The following is a 25,817-nucleotide window of genomic DNA, read 5'->3' on the forward strand; positions in this document are numbered from 1 at the left end:
CTGGGGGCAGAACTGGTGGGCTGATCTCAAAATTAAAACCTTTGGTAAAACTAATTAAAATAGGATACATTTTGTGAATCCATATTCTCCAGGGATTTAAAGATTGTTATTTTGTCAAAGGATTTAAAGTATTATATTGGGAGTTACATATACAAAAGAACACCTGATATTTTGTTGTTTTGTAGCTCTTTCTTGTTTCCTTTTTTAGCTCTGCTTGGTTGTGATTTGATGACTATCTTTAGTACTGTTTGGATTTCTTCTTTCCGTATGGGTGTCTATTATATACTTTTTGGTTTGTGGTTATGTTTATATACAGCACTCTATACAAATACATGATTAAACTGCAGATCCCTTAAGTTTGAATGCATTTTAACAACTCTGCATTTTTACCTGTTCCACATTTACTATTTACATATTTACATTTTTGTTTTGTGTATGATTTGACTACTTTTTTAACCTTCCTACTAGCTTTTCATAGGGTTGCTTTACTACCTTCGCTGTATATTTGCCTTTATCAATGAGATTTTTCCTTTAGTGATTTTCGTATCTCTAGTTGTGAACGTTCCACTTAAAAAAAAAACTCAACCGTTATTCTAATCAGTTCATCTGAAACTAGTTTGACGGGAAAAAGAAAAGCATAACAGAAAAGGGAGCATCTAAGGCTTGTTATCTGCTATGAGAGAAAGAGCAAGTTATCTCTCACCTTCAAGCCTATCTTCCACAGCCTAAAACTTTGGTGTCCATTTACAACATAGGATGAAACCAAATCTCTGATATTTTATGTATATAGCCAGGTATGTTAATCTTGATCAAAAGCAGAACCGCATCTGGGATTACTTTTATCAAAAAATCCAATCTTTCAATGATTGCATTTCTCCAGGTATTTGACAGCAATTATTCAGGTGTCTTGCCTGTTCCTATTTTGCCTTGAAATTCCCAGACACCTAAGCCAACAATTTCTGCTTGGTTAGAAGTAGCTCACAATATGGCAGGCAGTAGGACCTTTTTTGGTCTTTAAAGAATAACTAAGCAATGTCTTGGAAGTTGAACTCTTTTCCAAAAGAACCAGTAAAAATTAATGGACCACTTCAAAGAACTGATCATGCAGCTTTTATTCACCACTTAGTATCTCCTTGGGCATCAGAAGGATTTTCCTTTCAAGACTATCACATGCTTTGCTAGCTCAGTACATATTGCAGAGGATTCTATGAAGACTTTGCATATAAAATACAAAAATCTGTTACATATACATCCATTAACAACAGTTTGTACATTACAGTGGGTGCCAGTGTCAAAACAACTCCCTGCACTTCACAAGCAGCATGACTATATTGTGGCAGCAGCAGATAGGAACATCCCCCGGGGGGCAGACAGTGTTCACACAGTGCGACTGCTCCTAGAGCACAGACCAACAGAGTCACATCTTGTTTCCTTTGCTGTTCTCATCAGTGAATACACAAGTGAAGAGATGGGAGGGCAAAGCAATGGGGATTTGTGGCGCTCGGTTGTTGTCGTGCGGGTACGCTGTATTACAGGCAGACACACTGGCAATTGTAAATTTGACACAGACATTACAGAAGTGGCTGCTCTTTATCACCAAAAAGACAAGTTTTATACTTTGTTTTGATTTCCAATTGCCAAATTTCAGGTACCTTCTTTTCACATTATCAGTTAAATTTGTGACGATATGTATTCCAGGAATAAGGAATTCAGTAGACCCTCTAAATCAGTTGCTTATGTGATGAGTAGCACTGAATGTTCCTAGGGAAAAAATAATAAAGATCTGTTTCAGATAGCTTTGGAAAGTGAAGGCCAAAGATACAGACGTTCACAGGTCCTTTTGCCATTTGTTCACCAGTATCACCATTCCACAATTACAAACTCTCATTAACTCTTCTAAATAAATGTACGTGCGCATATGCACACCAACACAAGCTGCATCGGGAGACCATGAATAACATTACCAGCTGTGCGAATGACTTGGCTGGTCAAGATGAAGGCAGTAAGTGTAAAACTTAGAAATGTGCTTAGAAAACTAAAACAAATTAATTCACTAGCACTAAGCTTCAAGTATCTTAGCACCTCTCTCAGCACCATGGGAAATTCCCATTATTGAGTAACAAAAAGTTTAAAAAGCATAAAATCTGATGAGGTTTTAAACTTGATACGAGCCAAGAGCACAATTCTTGCCCTTACACTCTTACTTTCTGATAATACCTGATCTACACCGCATTCTTGCCTAGGAAGAGTATCCCAGGTAGTGAAAATTAAAGTCAGAGGGCACTTAGTGGAAGGGGAAATACTGATCTGAAAAACACCAAGTTCCATGAGGACATACGCTTTCTAAAAAATGGGGTTGATTTTTTCTTCCCCAAACACACACCACTCTCAAGTGGAAATCCATGATAGTTTACTTAAAATTCATGATGCTGCCAAAACTCACAATTATATTTAGTATCAGCTAGGAGGATATTCTGGTAATAAACACTTAAATTTTCATTTGTAAACTCCTTTTCCAATCAGAAGCAACCCCAAAACATAGCATATACAGCTAGGCTTAGGTACTATCTAGGGCAGTGTTTTTCAAACTATAACAACCCACTTATGAGTCAGAAAATGAATTTAGTGGGTCTGAAGGGCATTCAGAATGGGGTGGGGAGCTAGTGGGGAGGGATCAAAGCAGATCACACTTAAGAGTATATCATTTCACAAAACATTTTATTTAAGTTAAAGATTTTCTATTCATCCTCTGTCTCTGTCTCACACACACACACACATACAAACACACAGAGTTCTGGGTCATGATGTAAAAAGTTACTTTGACTATGGGTCACAGTCAAGAAAATTCATTTCCTACTCCAGGGGATCTTCCCAGCCCAGGGATCGAACGCATGTCCCTAGCATCACCTGCATCGGCAGATGGATTCTTTACCATAAGCGCCACCTGGGAAGCTCCACTTTGGTTAACAGAGGCCCCCAAAAATAACAACATGGAATTTCCACCCTGCTGTTAACATCAGTAAGGGGTCAGAATTGAGTGAAAGTCAATTTTGTGCTTGGAATCCAAGGTGAGCTAGAGGGTTCTCCATTCACCTTGATAAACACTTATTTAAACTTCTTTCCCCCTTACCTGACATCCCTGGGCAGGAGTATGAGCAGTACAAGGAAAGAAAGAATCCCTAGCTGCAATTACTTACTTTGAATGATATCATGTTATTCCCAGATGGCTAATTAAAATGCTTCTCTTTCTGTCTCACAGTCATATTGTTAGCATAAAAGTGGGTAGAAAATTTTAATTTGCCTTTACAGTTTTGAGATTATAAATGATATAAACCAAAGCACTTACGATATCATTGTTGGTTGGAGTTTTGCAAAATACACACCACAGAATGAACACTTCTGTCCTAACCTACCTTCATCTGCTTTTAAAAGGAGGACAATTAGAATTATCACATAGAAACTGAATTTCCCCTCCCTCTCAATCTGTAAGGTTGGTAGATAACCATTCAAAAAGCCAACCATCTAAACAAATGATAAGACAAATGTTCAGCTTCTGAACTTCAAGAATCCAAGAGTGCTTACATAATGGGTCAGTTCAGTTCTGGTGCCAGGACGGCTGTACCTTCTCATCTTGGGAATTTCTCAGGCAGGTCAAGGTTAGCACTGATTGGCAGCAGGGTGTAAAAGAAAAGTGTCCTGGGTAGGTCATCAAACATGCAGGTTCCAGCCTCGGCACAGGCCTCCGAACGGAAGCTACATCATCTCATAGCCTGTTTCTTCAGGTTACAGAAGAGGGTTAAACTAAGTGATTTACACAGCCCCTCTTCCTGAAAGGACTTTATAAAATTTGGATGCAGTTCTAAGATTTTTATGCAGGTTCCCGCTGTAACTTTGTCTATTCCTTTAGTAACAGCTCTAACTCTTTCAACAGCTATTTCTGTCAGTTTCACCTACAACCACCTCTCAAATATCATCCAAGGTTCCATTTAGCTTATCCAGTCCAGATACTTTTAAAACATCGAGTAAAATAAAGCTAATAAGGAACAAAATTTAAGGCATTTTTTTTTTTTTTATTTCAGCCAAGGAATGATGCATGCTACAGATTAATCTTTACTTTTCCCCACTTGGTTTTTCAAAGAATACCACCGTTTCAAACCCCAATGAACATGGCACTTGTTTTGTTTCTTCCCCTTCTAATTCACTCCAGACTTTCAAGTGTTTTCTTCAGTAACGATGCTTTCTCCTGCAGCTCAGGTCTGCTGTCTGTCTCCATGGCTCCTAAAGACTCAATCAGGACCACTCTGCACTCAGGGGTCAGACTTGCCCACTGTTTCGATTCTGAACGGAAAGAAGAAACACAAAAGAATCCTTATAGAAGAAGCAAGCAGAAAACCCCAAACTATTCTTTCTGCTTTTATGCCACACATCCTATCCCTGAAGTAAATGCAATAACTGTTCTGCATATAATGATCACAGGTTTAATAGTTGTCTCAGAATCTAATTATTGACAATAACCTGAGGGCCTATCGGGGGTTTCATCCTCTGCCTCCAGAGCTGCTGGGACAACGAGAATGAAGGGTCACTGAAGCCACTCAGGAGACAGGGCACACAGTGACAAAAAGCCATTGCAGCAACTGAGCTGAATATATCTTTGTAAGATAAGCTCAGTAAAAAAAAAAATCAATACATCTGAAAACTGTAGAGACAGTTTGAACAGATGATAACTTTATTACACCTTTAAGAGAAGCATAGAAGAACTACATGCATGCTCAAAATTTCAGAAATTCAGAAAGTATGTCAGATACTAAATCTTGTTTATGAGGTTCTGATATGTTCTGATGATGGAGTTTCAAGCTAGATATTTCACTGTTTAGCCTCCTTTTCCTCATCTAGAATGTACGCATACATATGTGGCAAACATGAGAATCCAGGGATATATCTAAGTTCCTAGCTTTCATTTCAACAAGGAAAATGGGATTATGAGATGTGCAATGCTACTGAAACAAACGGCCTATTTGACGGAGCCTTGAGAGATGCTTTAATTGCTAGGCAAGGACAGAGACAGAATGAGAAACAGCAAATACATAAGGCTCTACAGAAAACTGTTCCATCTTCCTCATTCTTTATTCATATGGCTAAAATGATAAAAAACAGGAAACAGAAAAAAAAAGAAAAGAGGCCTCCTTCTGAAGTCAGTGGCAGATACACTACTGGAGAAATGCTACCAGTCTCCTGTTACCAGTGATAGAACAGACCATTAGATAAAATCGCTTCTGTATAAGACAGCTTTTAAAAAGGAAAACAGAAAAAAAAAATCAACTAAGAAAACTGCAATCAAATTTGATGATTCGGGAAGTTAACTGTTACGTGTTTTCCTAACTTCACTTTTCAGTGTGCCATTGTTTACTGACACGAGTGCAGTGAGCTCTGCCCTGCCACTGTCAGCCGCCTGCTGTAATTAACCCAGACTAACTCAAGATTCACTACAGAAACTACATCTTTTTTTTTTTTAACTAATTAATTTTAGTTCAGTTCAGTTCAGCAGCTCAGTTGTGTCCGACTCTTTGTGACCCCATAGACTGCAGCACACCAGGACTCCCTGTCCATCACCAAGTCCTGGAGTTCACTCAAACTCATGTGCATTGAGTCGGTGATGCCATCCAACCATCTCATCCTCTGTCGTCCCCTTCTCCTCCCGCCTTCATCTTTCCCAGCATCACAGTCTTTTCAAATGAGTCAGTTCTTCACACAGGTAGCCAAATTATTGGAGTTTCAGCTTCAGCATCAGTCCTCCCAATGAATATTCAGGAGGAGGCTAATTACTTTACAATATCGTGGTGGTTTTTGCCATATATTGACATGAATCAGCCACGGGTGTAGTGTACATGTGTCCCCCCATCCTGAAACCTCTCCCCACTCCATCTCTCTGGGTTGTCCCAGGGCACTGGCTTTGAGTGCCCTGCTTCATGCATTGAACTTGGACTGGTCATCTACTTTACATGTGGTAATATACATGTTTCAATGCTATTCTCTCAAATCATCCCACCCTTGCCTTCTCCCACAGAGTCCAAAAGTCTGTTCTTTGTATCTGTGTCTCTTTTGCTGTCTTGCATATAGGGTCATCATTACCATCTTTCTAAATTCCATATATATGTATTAATATACTGTACTGGTATTTCTTTCTGACTTACCTCACTCTGTATAATGGGCTTCAGTTTTATCCACCTCATTAGAACTGACTCAAATGTGCCTTTTTTTTTTTTTTTTTAAATAGCTGAGTAAGATTCCATTGTGTATATATACCACAGCTTTCTTATCCATTCGTCTGCTGATGGACATCTAGGTTGCTTTCATGTCCTAGCTATTGTAAACAGTGCTGCAATGAACACTGAGTTACATATGTCTCTTTCAATTCTGGTTTCCTTGGTGTGGATGCCCGGCAGTGGGATTGCTGGGTCGTATGGCAGTTCTAGTTTCAGTTTTTTTAAGGAATCTCCACACTGTTCTCCATAGTGGCTATATTAGTTTGCATTCCCACCAACAGCGTAAGAGGGTTTCCTTTCTCCACACCCTCTCCAGCATTTATTGCTTGTAGACTTTTTGTTGGCAGTCATTCTGACTGGTGTGAGGTGGTTCCTCATTGTGGTTTTGACTTACATTTCTCTGACAATGAGTGATGTTGAGCATCTTTTCACGTGTTTGTTGGCCATCTCTATGTCTTCTTAAGAGAGATGTCTGTTTAGTTCTTTGGCCCATTTTTTGATTGGGTCATTTATTTTTCCGGTATTAAGCTGCATGAGCTGCTTGCATATTTTTGAGATTAATTCTTTGTCAGTTATTTCATTTGCTATTATTTTCTCCCATTCCGAAGGCTGCCTTTTCATCTTGTTTATAGTTTCCTCTGTTGTGCATAAGCTTTTAGGTTTACTTAGGTCCCATTTATTTTTTTTATTTCCATTACTCTGGGAGGTGGGTCATAGAGGATCTTGCTGTGATTTATGTCAAAGAGTGTTCTGCCTATGTTTTCCTCTAGGAGTTTTATAGTTTCTGGTCTTACATTTAGATCTCTAATCCATTTTGAGTTTATTTTTGTGTATGGTGTTAGAAAGTGTTCCAGTTTCATTCTTTTATAGGTGGTTGACCAGTTTTCCCAGCACCATTTGTAAAAGAGATTGTCTTTTCTCCATTGTATAATTTTGCCTCTGTTGTCAAAGATAAGGTGTCCATAGGTACATGGATTTATCTCTGGGTTTTCTATTTTGTTCCATTGATCTATACCTCTGTCTTTGTGCCAATACCATACTGTCTTGATGATTGTATCTTTGTAGTATATTCTGAAGTCAGGCAGGTTGATTTCTCCAGTTCCATTCTTCTTTCTCAAGATTGCTTTGGCTATTTGAGGTTTTTTGTGTTGGAAACTAAACTTTATTGAGATAATCACAGTTCATAGTGCATTAAAAGTATATAAAATAGAAGTGTACCAAATTTAACACTTCATAAAGTTTGAAGGTTTTAGCTATGTATATTAAACTTTCATGTACAAATATACTAATTTACATTTTGGAATATATGCTTCATTAAAAATAAAAATAGAAAATAAAAAAATTCCTAAAACATCTGCCATAAAGTCTCCTTGGCTTTCCAATCCTCCAATCAGAAGTATCAAGAACTCACCTTCAAGTTTTTTAAGCAGCAATTCTATCACAGATAAAGCTTCTGTTCTCACAGATGAGTAGGTCTTATTTTCTAAGAAGGAAATCATATAGTTCACATTATTCATTTTATATGCCTTACAAACAGTACTTTTAAGATTAAGTTAATGTTACTGAAAAAAAGACATTCAGAAATTATAAATTCAGAAAAAGATATACCTATTCTTAAGTAATTATCCCTTTGCCAATTATCACCAAATATTAGAAATATGCTATAAGTCCATATTCCTTACTTCAAAAAAAAAGCCATCAGTGAAATATACCAATCTCCACAATAAATGGCAATATTTAAAGGACCCATTTTAGAAGTCAGAAATCAAAAGACAGTATCTCAAACACATATTGACCTCATAGGATACCTAAGAAAGTCTTAAGGCTTTCATGACCTCTTCATTTTAGCAAAGAACACGATACAACCCAGGGGTAAAGAGCCAACTCAGGGACACCTGGCTGGGACCCGACCCCACAAGCACGTTTCTTAGCTGCCAGTTCTTTATCCAAAACCATGTGGCTACCTCCAAGGATCACCAGTGAAATATGCTTCCTTGGTGTCTACTCTACACGGAGCATCTAGCTCACAGTGAAACTGTCTAGAGAAGAAACTGACACATAACCAGACCTGAGTCAAAGAAAGAACAAAATGAGGTTATGACAGGTTGTTATGCTACGAAGTACACAAATGCTTAAAAAATGGTGGTGAGCTGACAACCGGACACAGGAGTCAGCTCAAAGGGGCTTCCACTGGCCAAATTTGGGATAATTTGAGCAACAAATTAATTCAGGAAAGTAATTATAAACCAATAGGGAAATAAAGGGATGCATGAAACAATGTGGATAACAGATTAATAAAGAGTTCAGGAGAGGGACCTGGCTTATGAGAAGATATCAGTTGTCAAAGGGTAAATGTAGAGGAAGTGCTAGAGTTGGAAAATCCTCTTAGTAAAAGCTGGCTCAGGAAAACCTATCAATGCATGCTGAACCTAGAGGAGATATTTTGAAAACCAGCAGTCCATGTACATGGTCTTAAAGTGTCTTCTCCCAGACTGCTTAGAAGACACAGTTCTGAAGAGGAGCAGGTTATTCGAATGGTCTTAAAATATGTTCTCCCGCAGGCTGCTTACCAGACAGAATGGGAAAAAACAGTAACCATACAGCAGAGAAAACTGAGTGATACCTTGACTGGATCATCACAATTAACCTCGCCAATGAGGGCAGATGGACAGTGTGCCTCTTGATGGGAGAGGACACACCACTTACAGAGAAGCACAACTGGGAGCTCATAACCTGGATCTGATCACAGGGAAACACCAGAAAAGCAGCAAATGACAAACACGCTAGTTTTAAAGCGGGGCAAGCTGAGGCTTTTCTTCAAAATTGTCAATGTCATATAAGATGGAAAAAGGCCAAGGAAGCATTCCAGATTAAAGGAGACTAAAAAGATATGACAACTATCAATAAATGCACCAAATGACTGAACCAGATTCCTTAAGGAGAGGAGGAAAAAATTATATAAAAAACATTACTGAGTCAACTGAAAACCTAGAATATGAATGGTTAAAAATACTACATCATTACACTATCTGAAGTTGGTAACTATACTATAATTATGTAAAAGCAGGCACACTGAAGAACTTAGGAAAAAAGGGGCAGGACGTAAGCAACATACTTTCAAATGTTCAGGGAAAAGTATTACATGTGTACAGAAGGCAAATCAAAGTAACTGGCACAAAATGTTAACAGGTGACTTTGGGTAAAGCGTATACAAGTATCATATGCACTATTACTGTACTTTTCTCTAAGTTTGAAATTATTTCCAAATACAAGGTTTTAAAAAATACTGATCACAAAGGTTTTTCTAATCTAGATGTTGAAATTCTAATTAGTTTCAGGTTAATACATTCCAGTTTGGGGGCACATACTGAGTCTACTAAATAGATGAGTTCAGTAGTTGGTTCCATGAATTTAGTTCCCAGCACAAGGTAGGACAAAAATGAAAACCCCCTTATCCATGTCAGTTTGAAAGTGAAAGCAAAAGCCGCTCAGTCATGTCCGACTCTTTGGGACCCCAATGACTGTACAGTCCATGGCATTTTCCAGGCCAAGAATACTGGAGTGGGTAGCCTTTCCCTTCTCCAGGGGATTTTCCCAACCCAAGGATCGAACCCAGGTCTCCAGCATTGCAGGCGGATTCTTTACTAGCTGAGCCACAGGGGAAGCCCAAGAGTACTGGAGTAGGTAGCCTATCCCTTCTCCAGCAGATTTTCCTGACCCAAGAATCCAACCGGGGTCATCTGCACTGCAGGCGGACTCTTTACCATATCAGTTTACCACTCACCTAAAGAATATGTGATTGATTTACAAGTTTCAAGGAGAATTTCAGCCAGAGCCTCAGGATCTGCATGTTCTTCTTCTAAAAGCATTAATCTGTACAAATCAGAAAGCAAGATCCAAATACTAGTTATTTCAGAAACATTCTAAAGCCTTTCTGGCACAAACAACTCCTATCTGTATGTATTACTTTATGATGTCATTTTAGCTTTTTGAAATTTAAAAGAATTCCACTGATTATACATAAGATGCTAAGGGGAAGGGGAAAGTAAAATAAATGAGTGAACTATGAAGCGAATTACCCCTGAAAAAAGGCATTCATCGCCTGTAGGACTCCCAGCTGCACTTTCCATGTGCTGAGTTTCAGCCGTTCACACATCAGTTTGCACAACTCCTGACGATAACAACCTGGGAAAAAAGACAGATTGGGACAGAGCAGGACAGAGTATGAAGAAGCAAGAGACAGAGCAAGTGAGAGAAACAAAGAAGAGAGAGGAAGAGAGGGACAAACAGAGAGGGGGGTAAGTGGAAGAGAGAGGGAGAGAGGAAAAAGTGAAAAAACAAAAACAAATGCCTTTAATTAAAGTCATGAAATTTCAAAAACACTTCAGCATGACTGTTCAATTCCCACAAACTTCCTTGATCAGAAATATGCTCCCCCTACCCTCAAATCGTATATAACTATTCAAAAGTTATAACTATTCACTGTCAAGGCAATATCCTTCTCTACAGAACTGACAGTCAACCACACTGTGTTTTCCCTGTAAAATACCCTAAATGACGGCCAAAGAAAGCAGGACTCTGGAGGCCAGGGGTCCTTGCTGGACACTCACAAGCTTATGCATATTGCAGACTTAACTAGAATCAATGGTGCTTTATTCCAAATCTGTTATGCCAACTGCACTCTTATTATAATTATGTAATTAATATTTTGCTAAGTGATGAAAGAGGAGCATAAAACTCAACAAAGTAGTTATTTTTTAAATGCTACAGAATTTAGTAAGATTCACAAATGTAAAGATAGATAGGGGTTAAGAATCTAGATTCTGCATTTGAACCGCTTCCTAAGAAACTGTGCTTTCTCTCTCTACTATAAAGAAATAAAAACAACAACAAAAAAAGGAAATAAAACCAGGAATTGAAGATGATGAGTAAGATGTATATGAGAAGCCAGTGTGGAAGAAATTCTCAAAGCCCTTTGCCCTTCCCCTGTATGTGAATGTACATCTCTATTCCTTACACTAAGACTGCCTTGTATATGTGTCATCTTTTTATATAACTCCCTATTTGAATTTTTTCCACCTATCAAGCAAAAGTTAATAGTCCTAATGAAATCAAATAAGTGGGCTTCCACTGCAATCCAAACATAACACCAAGAAATAAAACCTCTTACAAATCTGTATCTCTGGGAAAACCCATCCTATACATAGCAAATATACTTTTTGAAGTTCACACAAAGGATGGCAAGGCTCAATGACACTTTTGAGTGTGATTTTAGATACATCCAAAACATTAAAAAAACAGAGAGACATTACTTTGCCGACAAAGGTCCATCTAGTCAAAGCTCTGGATTTTCCAGTAGTCATGTATGTATGTGAGAGCTGGACCATAAAGAAGGCTGAGCACCAAAGAATTGATGCTTTTGAACTGTGGTGTTGGAGAAGACTCTTGAGAGTCCCTTGGAGTTGGGGATAGACAGGGTAGCCTGGTGTGCTGTAGTCCATGGGGTCGCAAAGAGTCACAACTGAGCGACTGAACTGAACTGAATCAGAGTCAACGATGCTTTTCATAAGATTCAGGAATATTCAGATGTAGGATGCACTGCAAGAACCAATACAAGGCAAACTCCTACTAACTACAACCTAACCCGCGAGTAAAGGTTTATTATTTATTTAAACCTTCGCTGATAGCTCAGTTGGTAAAGAATCCACCTGCAATACAGGCGAGACCCTGGTTCAATTTCTGGGTGGGAAGATCCGCTGGAGAAGGGATAGGCTACCCACTCCAGTATTCTTGGGTTCCCCTTGTGGCTCAGCTAGTAAAGAATCCGCCTGCATTGCAGGAGACCTGGGTTCGATCCCTGGGTTGGGAAGATCCCCTGGAGAAGGGAAAGGCTACCCACTCCAGTATTCTGGCCTGCAGAATTCCATGGACTGTATAGTCCATGGGGTCACAAAGAGTCAGACACAACTGAGCAACTTTCACTTTTCACTTGGAAAGATTATGCTCAATTCTGCAAATCTCTCAGAAAATTACGAGTTTCTCAGGCAGACAGATTTCATTTGCTTATTGAAGGTTGAGCAACAAGGCCATTCATTTTGAGACAGAGAGACCCCACTAATAAGTTCCATGGATCTCTCAGAATACAGTGCCATAAACAAGACCAACAGAATTCTTTTTATAGTCAAATTATCTACATAGAATGTATCACAGTTGTTATGGTGGTTTAGTTGCTAAGTCATGTCTGACAGGCTCCTCTGTCCTTGGGATTCTCCAGGCAAGAATACTGGAGTGGGTTGCCATTTCCCACAAATTCACATGTTGAAGTCCTAATAACCCCAAGTATCTCAGAATGTGACTGTGCTGGGAGACGGTTTTCAAAGAGATCATTAGGGCCCTAATCCAAGACGACTGGTATATAAGATATAAGAACATTAGGACACAGAGACATGGAGGGCCATTTACAAGCCAAGGAGAAAGAGCCCAAAAGAAACCTCAACACTGTTGATATCTTGATCTCAGACTTCTAGTCTCCAGACTTTGAGGAAGGAAGCCACCCAGCCTGCAGGACTATGTTACAGCAGCCATACCAAATTAATAGTCAAGGAGATTATTTGTCAACACAGAAGTAACATTTATATTGGACAGCCCTCTCTATTCCTCAGTCAGGCCCCACAGGAAACGGCAGCTGTAAGCGTCACACAGGACGCCCCGCTCTCAAGCGTCACACAGGACGCCCCGCTCTCAAGCGTCACACAGGACGCCCCGCTCTCAAGCGTCACACAGGACGCCCCGCTCTCAAGCGTCACACAGGACGCCCCGCTCTCACGAGGTGACCCCTGACTGCAGCAGCACCCCTCGGAACGCAGGCTCCGCTGCTTACGCTGCGTCTCCGCACTGCGGGGCCAGGCTTTGCCCAGGCTCTCAAAGGCGCCCAGCAGAGATTCCAGCTGGAGCTCCTTCTCCTTCTCATCCTCATCTTCATTTTTGGTAGTCCGGACTCCAGTGCTTTCAGGTGAGTTCTGGAAGGCAAAAGAAAAAGAAAGCAAATTAAAAATTGTTTTTTCTTTGAAGTTACAAGTATACTATTAAAACATTCAGGGTACCAGAGTATGAGATATTAACCAGGAATTAAATGCTAAATTCTCTACCATGGGTCGCCCTATTCATTAAAAGAATTTTGAACAGGAAGACTACATCTCTCCAATAAATTTGGGTGATCCTGTAAAGGACTCTGTGGGAAAAGGTGAAAAAACCTATTGTATATATAGTATTTTGAGCACAACACACAAAGGGTGGCATTACAGTCATGGAATTAAAGGAGAAAGAACTCGGTAATGATCTAAATCCAAACTCTGTCTTTATAAGATAAGGAAACAAGCTGGGAGGTCACTTGTCCAGCTGGCTGGTGAAATAATGCATTTAAAATACAGGGCTCCCAAATCCATACACTACCATTATGTATGTAACAGAAATTATTTAAACAACTTTTTTACAACTGCAAAATAGCAGCAACACAAGAAACCAAATAAAAATGTTATTTAAAATATTTTGTGTTTCAAAAAAAAAAAAAAAAAAAAAAAAAAAAATTGGTAAACCATACCCTTCTTTCTCTGAATCAGTGTCCAACCTTTAAAAACAAGAACTTCATTATCCAAAAGAAATCAAGGTCCATTTTTGATCAAAGTCACCCAATCTGTAGCAAAGGCAGTCAACAGCGGCACACTGAGCTCCCTGTCTTCACTCTGGGATGCCTGGGCTGGCTGCTGCCCAGACTTGCAACGCAAAGCTCATTCCCACCAGGAGAGAGACTATTTGTCCATTCCAACACCAGACTCAGGAACTCACTGGTCCCGCAGCCCTAAGTCTTGCCTCTCAGGATGAAATCTCTGCAATAAACTCATCTTTCTGCTTTGTTTTTTATTTTTTTTTGGCCATGCCACATGTCATGTGGGATCTTAGTTCCCTGACCAGGGATCAAATCCATACCCACTGCACTGAAGTGCAGAGTCTTAAACCACTGGACTTCCAGGGAAGCCCTCTGCTTTGTTGAAAAAAAAAAAAAATTCCACCATTATCCCATGGAGGGGAAATGGATACCTAAAATGAAGATTACTGTTTGCAACCTCATCTGCAGCCAGGTATGGCCATCTGGCTAAGCACTGACCGACGGGAGAAGTGAAAAGGCCCTGCCACAGTTTCCAGGAGCTGCCCTTAAAAGAGATCTGATGTGCCTACTCTGACCTTTCATTCTTTCTCCATCTCCTCTGCCATCACCCGCTTGGAACGCAGACACACGGTGGACTGTGAAGACAGTGGCCACCGCCCAGGGATAGCAGAGCTGGGAGCTGTAAAGAGCCAGACTCCCAAAACTAGTATGTGAGAGACAAACGTCTGTCTTGCTTAAAGCCATGATGTTTTGGGATCTCCTGCAATTTGCAGCTACATGAATCCTAATAAAACGTGCAAAGAGGACACAGGAAAATCTTTTCCTTTTTTAAAAAAATCTTTTAAACTATAAACGAGACCTGAAAGAAGAGGGCAGGCATTACCTTCTTGATGAGAGGTATGACGATGTCGGCAAACTCCTGGAATCTGTCTTCTTTGGTGGCCTTTAAGACATCCCCTGCACAACTGATTGCTACAATCTTGTACTTGGGGTTCTCTCTGCCACACTCCTTCAGAACAGCCTGCAGGATTTCATTTGTGCTGGGCTGACCGGGCACAGGCTTCTCCAGCTCTGCACTGTACGACCCACACAAAAGCATCAAACAATTAATAAAGGCTGCAGCTTTCTGGCTCAGTTTAAGAAATGGCGTCTGATTCACTGAAGGAACATTTACCTGCAAGCTGTCACCACACAGGCAATGGCCTTCAAAAGTTCTTCCTAAAGGGTTGAAAGAGGAAAAGATAAGCACCCATGTGTCATTTACATTCTCTGCACATGACTACAACTACCTCAGAAGTATCTAAAAATTATGGCAACAAAAATTAACCAGTCACCACATCGATAACACACTTTTCGTTTAACGAGCACACCACAGAGTTTTTCTCCAGACCATGGAAGCAGGATAACTGTCCTCATCTCCACCGCGTGAAGCCTAGAGAACCGACTTGCCCAAGGGCATAGAGGCAGAAGCATTAACAATGGAATCAGAACTGGTTCTGACTCTGAGGCCCCCACTTCATTTACAGCTCTGCATGGGCCACCAGGGCTTCCACCATGCCAAGCAGACTATATATGATGCCACAGTCTCATGCTCACCACGATACAGTCACTGTGTTAACCTACCACCAACGTCTATAAAAAATGACCAATTCACAGGCCCCAGAGACGTGCATCCTGAACTCGGGGGTTTAGACACACTGGCCTGGCCACTCAATTTCACATATGCCCAATCCTGATGGTCTGCTCATGAGGTCAACAGGGACAAAAGGATGAACACCTGGGTTAAGCCTTACCTTGGAAAGTTGAACAGGATAAATAAAAATCAACCCCCAGCATTACTGTGCACTATTCAAGGACATGTGGGTTATACTCTGATGAAATACCACATTTAATCAAAGTTTACCCAGGGCTTCCCACTGCCTAGGAAATCTGTCTGGTTCACAAACACCATCCATCTTTTGTCCCACAAAACAGCATTTTAATTTTTATAGAAAATGAAAAGTGAAGGATGAAGTCATAATCCTTTAAGGATACCTTAGGTTAATTGGGCATGAATGGTTCCTTTACCTTTCCTGCCCACGTTCTTCCAGCTAGGCCTTGTAGTAATGCGGTCAGTATCATTCCCAGATACGGAGGTACCAGGGAGCTGGTTTGCTTTGCAATTGACGCCATGGCAATTGCACCCTGCGCTTTCATTTTCCAGGACTGAGACTGTAAAGCCTTCTGGGTAATGGTAATCAACTCCTGCAGGTATAACCGAATGCCGCCAAAGGAACCTAGATTATGAAAAGCGAAATTAAAGCAACTTTTAAGTGACCAAAACAACCCCCAAAACTAATGGATTTTTTTTCCCCTAAGTCTGGAATAAAAGTCGTGAACATCAGTTTAAAGCAGTGACTCAACAGTGACACTGCATCACATCCCTCTCTCAAAGGAAGAGAAAGGGACGAGGGGTGTGAGGAGTCTTCACAGCAGCAGGACTTTATGGACTTGGGTGCACCCACAGGTGGGCTGTCACCCATGAATGTGGGTCCAGGTGAAAAGCAGAGTGGAGAAGCACTACTCTAAAACATTACTCAGAGCAACAGAAAAATCACTGTTCACTCTCAACTGAAATAAGCAAAGTTCTGCTGTGTTAGGGCGGTTTCTGTTCTCTCACATGGCCAGCAATGAGAGAGGAAAGAAAAGAGCTCTGAGCGCCAACCTGAGAACTCAGCGATTTGGACAGGCTGAGAACCCAACGGGACACACGCTGTTAAGGTGCCAGGAAAAGTAACTACAGAAGTTTGCAAATAAAAAGTGAGCTAGAAATCCCAACAATGGGATGCAGAAAATCAACTTATGGTTACTGGAGGGGTATGGCAGGAGGGGTAATTGGGAGATTGGGACTGACATATATATATACTACTATATATAAACAGATAACTAATGAGAACCTACTGTATAGCTCAGAGAAGTCTACTCAATACTCTGTAATGACCTATATGGAAAAAGAATATAAAATAGAGGGGGTGTATGTATAACTGATTCACTTCACTGTATAGCAGAAATTAACACAATATTTTATTTCAACTATACTCCAGTACAAGTTTTTTTTAAAAAAAGAGAAAAATAAATTTCAACTGTGGTTCTTAAGGAACAAGTTTAATTCATAGGCACTGTTTACTAACCAGGGACATTCTCCTGCCACACTTCAGTCCATAAGTTACATTCTTCTTTTTCTGCTTTCTCCTCATCAGCAATTTCATGCATGCCTAGGAATGCCAAAGGCAGAACTTCTTTGGCATGGTTCTTCAGTACATCGGGGCTGTATCGTCCAATAGCATGAATAGTCAGAGCACAAGAGGTCTTGTAGATGGGTTCTAAAAAGAAGCAGAAAAGCCCACAATCTTCATGACACGTACTGTCTTTAAGAGTAACTGGCTGAAACAGACCACTGCAGGACTTGTACCACAACAAACCAAACCAGTAAAATCAACCAGCAGTGTTCCTCGCAGAGCACATAAAATGAGAAAGGGTAAGACCTGATTTGTCCTGTTTCATCAGGCTGTTTACATCTAAATTAACAGTAACTGAAGTAGGAAAAGAAAGGCACCTTCTTTCTCCATATACCAGCCGTTGAGCTTCTGCAGGAGTTTCTCAGTGCTGCTATCCCGTGAGGTCTGGAAGAGAAACGATCCCAGTCATTTCTCTATAATTATGCCACTATACTTATTTAACTAAGTAAGAAATTCAACTCACCCGAACTAAATGGCCCATGGCAAATGCACAGGATTTCTGAATTACACTGTTCCGATCAGTCAGGCCACTAAGCAAAGCACTCATGAGTTTACCTGGCACAAACAAAGGAGGAAAATCTTGACACCTGGTTGACCGAACGCTCTGCTCTGTTCCCAGGACCCAAACAAAACTTAAACCTGTAGTTAGTATCTGATTTATTCCATGGTAGCCTAGAGCCCTTGCACATTACATCTGTACTATCCATTTGCTTCTCTTTGCTTGGTGTAAAATTAAAAATTAAACTGCATCAGGACTTCCCTGGCAGTCCAGCGGTTAAGAATCTGTGCTTCCAATGCAGGAGGTACCAGGGGGAACTAGGATCCTGCAGATGGCACACTGTGCCCAAGAAATAAAAGTAAACAAATAATAATCTGTGTCTAGAATACTGGGGGGAAAGCTGCAAAAATGAGACTGAGGTACTTTTGTACAAGTCCATCAGCCCACCTGGAAATCAATCCAAGAAGATAAAAGTGTTGATGTAAAATTACAAATCCTACAGAAGAGGAGATACTTTCACCTCCTTATACCAGCAAGAAATAAAATCTGTAAACCCGTGAAAATGTGCTAAACTTGATCATCTTGTACCTCTTGCAAAGAGAGATAAAGGCAGAGGCAGGGGAGCTTGAGGGAATAAGTACACAGTATCTCAAGCGTGGCTCAATGACCGTTCTTTTTCCATTTAAAACCTTGTCACACTAGACATGGCCATACGGACGCATCGCCCACATGGTTTGGACAAACTCACCCGAGTGCGGCGTTAGGTCCTGGGGACACTGAGTGGTCAGTGACACAACGACACTGGCGCAGCCTCCCTGCAGGGTCACAGAGGCACACGTCTAAGTCTGATGTCAGTGTTCTATCAAACTCTGTTTTAGGAGTCAGGGATTTAAAGAAATATGCAAAGCCTAACAGCCCCTCCAAGAGACCATCTAGGAAAAACTCTTACTTTAAATTACTAACATGAAGATTTTCTTCAAGACTTCCAGCAGGAACCTTTGCTGCACAAATGCACACTGCTCTCATACACTGCAAGTGAGGAGCAGACTCACATGATCTCTGGGGAGAGCAACCTGCCACCCCATCCATTCTTGTTTTAACATTTCCAGTTCTAGGAATTTAACCAAAGGAAGTAGCTTCAGATGTGTCCAAGGACATTCATCACAGTGCTTTGTGGAGAATCAAAAGAACTGAAAACCAATCAGATGTTCCTTGATGGGTTAAAATAAATGCTGTTCCAGCCACACAAGAGAATAATGTGGCCATTAGAGAGGGCACTGTGTAAGCACATAGAGAGACCAGAAGGCAACCCACCCCAGTATCCTTGCCTGGAGAATTCCCGTGGACAGAGGAGACGATATTTACTGAGTAAGTCACATGTTTTATATTCTGAGTGAGTTACATGTTTTAAGTTACTAATGCAGTCACAGAAACAAAATAGTTAATGTAAAATAGTATTAGGTTTTAAGGGAAAAAAAAATGTATTTCACACATGACGTCTATTCTATGTTTGTGGCCCAAACTAAAGAAGATGCAAATTTCTCTGGTAAAAAATACACTTGCTTACCTTGGTTCCAAGACCTACACCGCTTCTGATCAGTTCACATAATCTAGGAACTAGCTCACCCAGCACTGACACATCAAGATATTGCAGGCACTTTGGGAAGAGAATAAATATAAAGTTAACTTAAGGAAATAAGTCAGTCAGTCAGTCAGTATCACATCTTCAATTAAAAACTGCCCGGGACTTCCCTGGTGGTCCAGTGGTGAAGACTCTGAGCTTCCACTGCAGAGGGAGCAGGTTTGATCCCTGGTCAGGGAACTAGCCACACCCCTTCCCCCAAGAAAACTGCCCACGTCAACTATGCACCCGACTGGTTTTGACATGAAGCTGAAAAACTACTGGTTTGATTTTGCTCTAATTTCAGTGTTAAAACCACCATTATACTACACACAAGAAAGCCATTTATCAGTGGTTCAACATTAGAAACAAAAAATAATAAAAAGCACCAATTTATAAAGGAGAAAATAAATAATGAGCACCCAAGAAGAAAGGATCTCTCTGGGTCTACTTCCTCTTTATCAATCCAGATAAAAACCGACCTTCTTCAGGAGGCCTGCCCTACCAAGCCATCTTATTAAAGTTGACTTCTTAGGCTGAATTTGTGATACTGTTCTTTTGAAAGTGTAACCACTACATTCTATTACTGATGAACACATCTATAAGAAGTTTGCTAACTATTTCTATTTCTTTAAGCTTTCTTCCCCCATCATCCAACTAAAATATAACATCTTTACACCAAATTTTGATAATAATTCCCCAGTAAGCGCTAGAAGAATTTCTTCTCTTGTCTAATCTTGCGATCTGCCTAGCACCACAATTTCCAGTAGCTCCTGAGTTCTCAGTTAACCACTCCAGGGCAGGCACAGGAGAGTCGGCTTTTGTGACCTTAGGGACTCTTAATCTACGACTCCACGAACACTGGAACTTTGAAACTTGGTGCCAAGCAGCTCTTTTCTGCAAATCCCCTTCCTTTAACTGAACAACCTATCAAAGGTGCTCAGTTCTCTCTCCCTACCTTTTCTGCTGTCTACTTCTCTGAACACTTCCAGCTTACAACTTCCTAGGTCCCCAAGACGGTGCTCAGGCAGAGAGGAATACCTGAACCTTTCTTTAGACAGGCAGGACAAAAGATATACAGATACAGATTTACAGGGAAATATTTTAATATATTGTTTCCCTGCATAAGACAAATCTGGGCTAATGGGAGTCTAGTATTGGGGAAAGTATGTGTTCCTTTAGCAATACAGGAGAAGAAAAAAGAATTCTTAAGAAACAACTAGAGTCACAACAGCTGCTTGATTCGTCCCTTAAATCTCTAGTTCATTCAGTGCACTGGAACCTGAAGACTTTGAACACTACCCTCTAAAGTAAGCCAACAAATGTTCTCATTATAGGAGGCACTGACCATGTTGATTGTTTCCATCATGGGAGAGGATTTGGCAGCACTGAGTCGGGCACTATCCATTGCAGCCTGAGAACACAAATACAAGGGCATTCGATCAATTAAGAAGAACCTCCGCAGACTCCCACTGGGTGAGACTGCCAAATTAAGAAATATTTTTAAAGAATATACAGATACAACAAATTAAAACACAAGTCTAAATAACATCTTCGGTCCTGCATTCAATCATAGATATGTAAAGGCAGCATCTCATCACAGGTTAGACATGCAGACGACAGTTCAGTATTAACCACAGCTAGAACACACCCCAGTATGGCTCTGAGCAAGTTATCCAGCCTTCTGGAGCCTCAGGTTTTCCATCCAGTAAGTAAGTAGATTAAATAATTTTCCATCTAAGACATGATTTTTAATTTTTATACATGTTTTCCTTTAACTATGGAAAGGGCCCTCATGTGGTATTTTAGTCCAAGAACTAGGGAGCAGGAGAGGCTGACACTATCCAGACATAATAAACAAGAAAAATTGGGCACACAGAAGTGACTTGCCTACGGCTGCAAAGTCTGAACTATAATTCACGTTTTTTCATTCTCAACACTTATTAGGTGGGAACACAGGAAAGGGCAAGATTACTGCTGAAAGAGGGAAGAATGACCGAAGAAGAAAGAGCAGTATCAGAGGCAAAGGGAATGAGAAGAGAACAGTTTAGGTGAGTTAAAAACCAAACACTGAACTGAGAGAAAGCTTTTACAATCATATGACAGGAGCTTGATAGTTCTAACAAAGACAAATGCAAAAATATAAACAAGTGAAAAATAAACACGGAAAAGAAACAATACAACTCACAAAATAAATACAGATGGCTAACAAAATATGAAAAGACAATGGACAACACTAATAACAGGAAACTGCAAATTAGAATGAGATTCTTATCAGACTGATATTATTCAGTGCTGGCACAGACGTGGAGAAAACAGAACATTTGTAACTTTTGATATTATAAAATCTCCCACACAAAAGTTCAAAACAACCTCACTATAGAACACTACACACGCACTAAAAAGAATGAAACGGATCGACACACACACATGGTATTTTGTTAAAAACACAAATCAAGTTGCAGAACAACGTTTGTAGCTTGATTCTATTTCTAAATTACTGTGTTTGTTGATTTTGTAGCCCGTGACTACAAAAGAACTTGAAAGAAGACACAGGGAACTGCTGACAGCGTGTCCTCAGGAACGACACTGTGCTGCCAGAGAAGAGGGGACTCCTAGGGGAATACTTTCTACACTTCTGTGTTGCTTTCATTTTTCACATTAAATATATTTCATCTGTAATTTAAAGAAAAAAAAAAAACCCACAACTCTGATTAAGAGACTAGGGAACTATAGTATACCTAAAAAAGCAAAATACTTTTGAACCATGCCAAAGTCTAGCTAGACATCCTCTTGACTTGTAGAGCAAGAATGGTTCATAGAAAAAGACTCAGAGGGTGTAGACTTAACCCCTAAAAAATAAACAAACATGTACCAAAAACTCTGTTAAATAAATGCACTGATGTGTTTTTTTGGATAGAAGTGTCATTTTTCACTCACTTCACATAATAGTATATGAGTCCTCTCCCTGCCCACCCCATTACTAAAAAAACACTGCATGTGGTTATAGGAGTCAAGTTGTTTCAAGAGTGTTGAAAGTATCATTTGAGTTGTGAAGTTTGACCAAGGACCCTGGAGGACCTATTCAGTATCTTAACAGGGCTCTCCCTTCACAATAATTATCAATACACTTGTACTGTCAACTCACCTTTTCTTGGTCTGTAGCCCGGAGGCTCAAATAATTGAGAACTTGGGGCTCCAATACACTTAGGGACTCCAGCAGAGCTGGGATGAGTTTTGGCGCATGTGGCTTCAACATGGCTCCTGCACTTTTGCTGATCTTCACCAGGGTGTTGATACTACAGACACACAAAACACAACTCTTGAGTTCTTTTAACAAAAGGAAGAAGCCCTACAAGTCTAATCATGAGGATATCCTGCAGTTACCTGCGTTAAGGAACATACTCCCTTGGGTTCAGAGCCTGGTCTTAGCTCTGTGTTGTTTTTCTGGGTTTTATTTCTACTTTTGATTAAAGAAAATTTCACGCATGTATGAAAGCAGAGAGGATCATAAATGAAATTCTATTATATTCTCCACTCAGTTCAACAATTAATAACCTTTGGCCAATCCCGTCTCACTTATACATCCATCCACCATACATACAGATCACACATATATTTTTTACCCCTGCCGTCGTAGTATTTTGAAGCATAATCCCTAACTTAACTTCACTACGTGTCACCAAGAGAGAGGGACTCTTTATCATCATCAAAATACCATTTCACACCCCAAAAATATTAAGAATTCTTTTCATATCATCTAATATCCAAATTTCCCTGATGGTTTCACAAATGTCCTTAAGAGCTGGTTTGACGGAATTGAATCCAGAGTCCATCCACACACTGCAATTTACTGCATTTCCTGAATCTTTTTTCACAGTGCCCTCCTTCCTCTTTTTTTCTTATAACTTATTTGTCCTCACTGATCGTATTCTGATGGTATCACTTAACATGTTCCTCTGTAGCTTATACAGATCTGTAGGCTAAATCAAGTTTAATTCAAATTTTTTTTAAAATAAGAATCTTTCACAGATGGTCTGTCATGTCCTATCCCATCACATTAGGATGCTTATCTTTTTCTGTGCTCTTAAAGAGTGATCAGAGGGTTGAAGTTTGGTCAGCACAAACCAACCATCCATTGTAATTCTCCCCATCAGCCTTTCACCAGTGGAATCAGAGCCACTTACGATCATTAGCTGGGTCATCTTACTGATGACGGCAAAATGGTGGTATCCTAATTTTATCATTCCTCTGCATCTCTTAGCTGAATCCTTCTAAAAAGAACTTTCCCAAACCAACTACTTGATTACCACAAAAGAGTGTTGATACTATTAATTTGATCTAATATAAAGAGTGAAATAAAAATGGAATTCATGAAGTTTCTAGATAGTATTCTAGCTTAAAAAAAAAAACGAAACTAGAATCTTTCACTACTGACTTTAACTTAGAAGAGCCGTATAGATCTAAATACTTGTTTCTTGAATATTTCACAGGTAGTAAACAGCTTATTTTAAATCTAATAATCGGTGAAATGTTACTAAGTAATATAATCAACAAGCAAGCTTCCCAAGACCTTGCTTAACAGAGGCATAACAAGATGTGCCTGCTGGGGGCAGAGGCCAGTGACGAGAAAAGAGCACACCGCCCTCAAGGCTGAGGCAGGGTGCAGAACGCTGGGCGGAAGCAAGGCTCCCAAGAGAATGTCTCTGCAAAAATGTTCTGACTCGCCACTTCTCACACACACTCTTGGGTCACCCCAATGGATTCTCCTCAACTCCCTTCTCCACATGTTTCAGAATCTTAACCTTTGAAGAAATCCAATTTCTACTGGATGGCTAAGAACTCAGTAAGTCCAGTATATTCATCTCATCAGCTGATTCAAACCTGAGGGCTCGAACTTCCGTCACAGGACTCATCATTCCTTTGTCCAGAAGGCAGGGCAGGAGGACAGCAATGGTTCTCTGGCCAGCTGCTCCCTTGGCAGGGTCACACATTTTCACACAGACCTCACAGACAAAGAGCACAGAAATTAGTGAACCTGAACCCTCATCTGATAAAGCACTCATCTGACAAAACACTTCCTACTTCCTACAGCCACAGAAAAGAGTAAGTGATGCTGCACTTTCTACCATTCCACAGAGAGAAAACGAAGACCTCGTGATCTGGGGTTGAATCCTAGGGCTGCCAATAACTAAACAGAAAATCTGGTAACACATTTTACTTTCTAAGCTTTGGTCTTGTAATTTGTCAAACAGGCAACAGCTGAAGATGAAATGAGAAACCATTTAAGAAAGCACTCTGAAGAGGCTTAAGGTACTGTCACTATGATGATCATCAATAACCTTGGGCGGCAGCATAGCACAGAAGTCAAGAACACAAATGTGGAAGGAGAAACACCTGGGTTTAAAACCCAGTTTTACTACGTACTAATAATGTGACTTACAGCAAGGCATATACAGCTAGAACACATTAGAAGCCCTGATACACCACAAAACAAAATGCAAATGGGAAACTAGTTTCAAAAAGGCTGCCAACCTCTTAACTATGAAAGGCAGGTTAACACATAAACAGAGCAATAATGAAGAGAACAGATGCTTGATCTAAATGTCATGTGTGCTTCAGAGTCAAGAGAAAGTCATATCTTATATAAAGGCCCAGAGGAGCCGACCATTTAAAGAGCCCAGAGATAACTTTGTTAAAAATACTCGTATTCTAATGTCATAGCACCCAGTTTCCCATTCACTGGGCCTCCCTCGTGGCTCAGCTGGTAACGAATTCGAATTCGCCTGCAATGCAGGAGACCTGGGTTCAATCCCGAGGCTGGGAAGATCCCCTGGAGAAGGGAAAGGCTACCCACTCCAGTATTCTGGCCTAGAGAATTCCATGGACTACAGCCCACGGGTTTGCAAAGAGTTGGCACACGACTGAGTGACTTTCACTTTCTTTCACTTTTCCATTCATTGTTAAGAACAGTAGACTGTAACATGAAGTCAATTACAATGCAACTAAATGTCACTTTATATGACAAAAAATTGTTATTATTTTCATTGTCACATAGAATCCTGCCCCACTTCACCCCCAGTAAAAGATTAAGAGTTTTCACCTTGCTCAGAGTTTTCAGAGCTAGTTCTGCTGCTTTTCGTACAGATTCCTAAAAAAAAAAAAGAGAAGTCTGATATCATACAAGTCAGAGTTTCTATCTCATCTACCCCCAAACGTGCATTTAAACTGCCTTCAAATCTACACAAACTGATGAAAAACCCTACTTTCATTAACAAGTAAAAACAGTCTTTCTCTAGGCTCTGTGCCCATCAAGGAGAATATTACCATGAGGGACTATTATTTTTTAAATTAGATACAACCTATTTTGATCATACAAAAATATGGATATTAAATATAACAGTTTAGAAACTTAATTGATTATAAAAGCAACTGTGTGAAGATGTATGTGAAGATTCTCAAAAACCTAAAAAATCTCTGATGAATAAAG

General features: G+C 40.1%; 1 protein-coding gene across 8 annotated transcripts in view; it reads right to left on the reverse strand.

Moving 5' to 3' along the window:
- Positions 1–1,091: 1,091 nt before the first annotated feature.
- ECPAS (Ecm29 proteasome adaptor and scaffold) overlaps positions 1,092–25,817 on the reverse strand; it is a 111,042-nt gene continuing 86,316 nt past the window's right edge. For 7 of the 8 annotated variants that reach the window (XM_044940443.2, XM_044940441.2, XM_044940439.2 and 4 more), the window contains 17 exons: positions 25,431–25,478; positions 24,212–24,333; positions 22,476–22,626; positions 20,676–20,741; positions 19,274–19,363; positions 18,455–18,521; positions 17,671–17,762; positions 17,525–17,591; positions 17,100–17,291; positions 15,997–16,205; positions 15,104–15,147; positions 14,813–15,005; positions 13,144–13,282; positions 10,343–10,448; positions 10,048–10,136; positions 7,675–7,746; positions 1,092–4,338 (listed from right to left, as the gene is read on the reverse strand). In XM_044940443.2, coding sequence (XP_044796378.2) covers positions 4,199–4,338; positions 7,675–7,746; positions 10,048–10,136; positions 10,343–10,448; positions 13,144–13,282; positions 14,813–15,005; positions 15,104–15,147; positions 15,997–16,205; positions 17,100–17,291; positions 17,525–17,591; positions 17,671–17,762; positions 18,455–18,521; positions 19,274–19,363; positions 20,676–20,741; positions 22,476–22,626; positions 24,212–24,333; positions 25,431–25,478 — 1,887 coding nt within the window. In that variant the 3' untranslated portion in view covers positions 1,092–4,198. The remainder of the gene's footprint in view (positions 4,339–7,674; positions 7,747–10,047; positions 10,137–10,342; positions 10,449–13,143; positions 13,283–14,812; positions 15,006–15,103; positions 15,148–15,996; positions 16,206–17,099; positions 17,292–17,524; positions 17,592–17,670; positions 17,763–18,454; positions 18,522–19,273; positions 19,364–20,675; positions 20,742–22,475; positions 22,627–24,211; positions 24,334–25,430; positions 25,479–25,817) is intronic. The other variant, XR_006550161.2, reaches the window with a different exon arrangement.

The sequence above is a fragment of the Bubalus bubalis genome, chromosome 3 (assembly GCF_019923935.1).
Source record: "Bubalus bubalis isolate 160015118507 breed Murrah chromosome 3, NDDB_SH_1, whole genome shotgun sequence".
NCBI classification, from domain to species: Eukaryota; Metazoa; Chordata; class Mammalia; order Artiodactyla; family Bovidae; genus Bubalus; species Bubalus bubalis.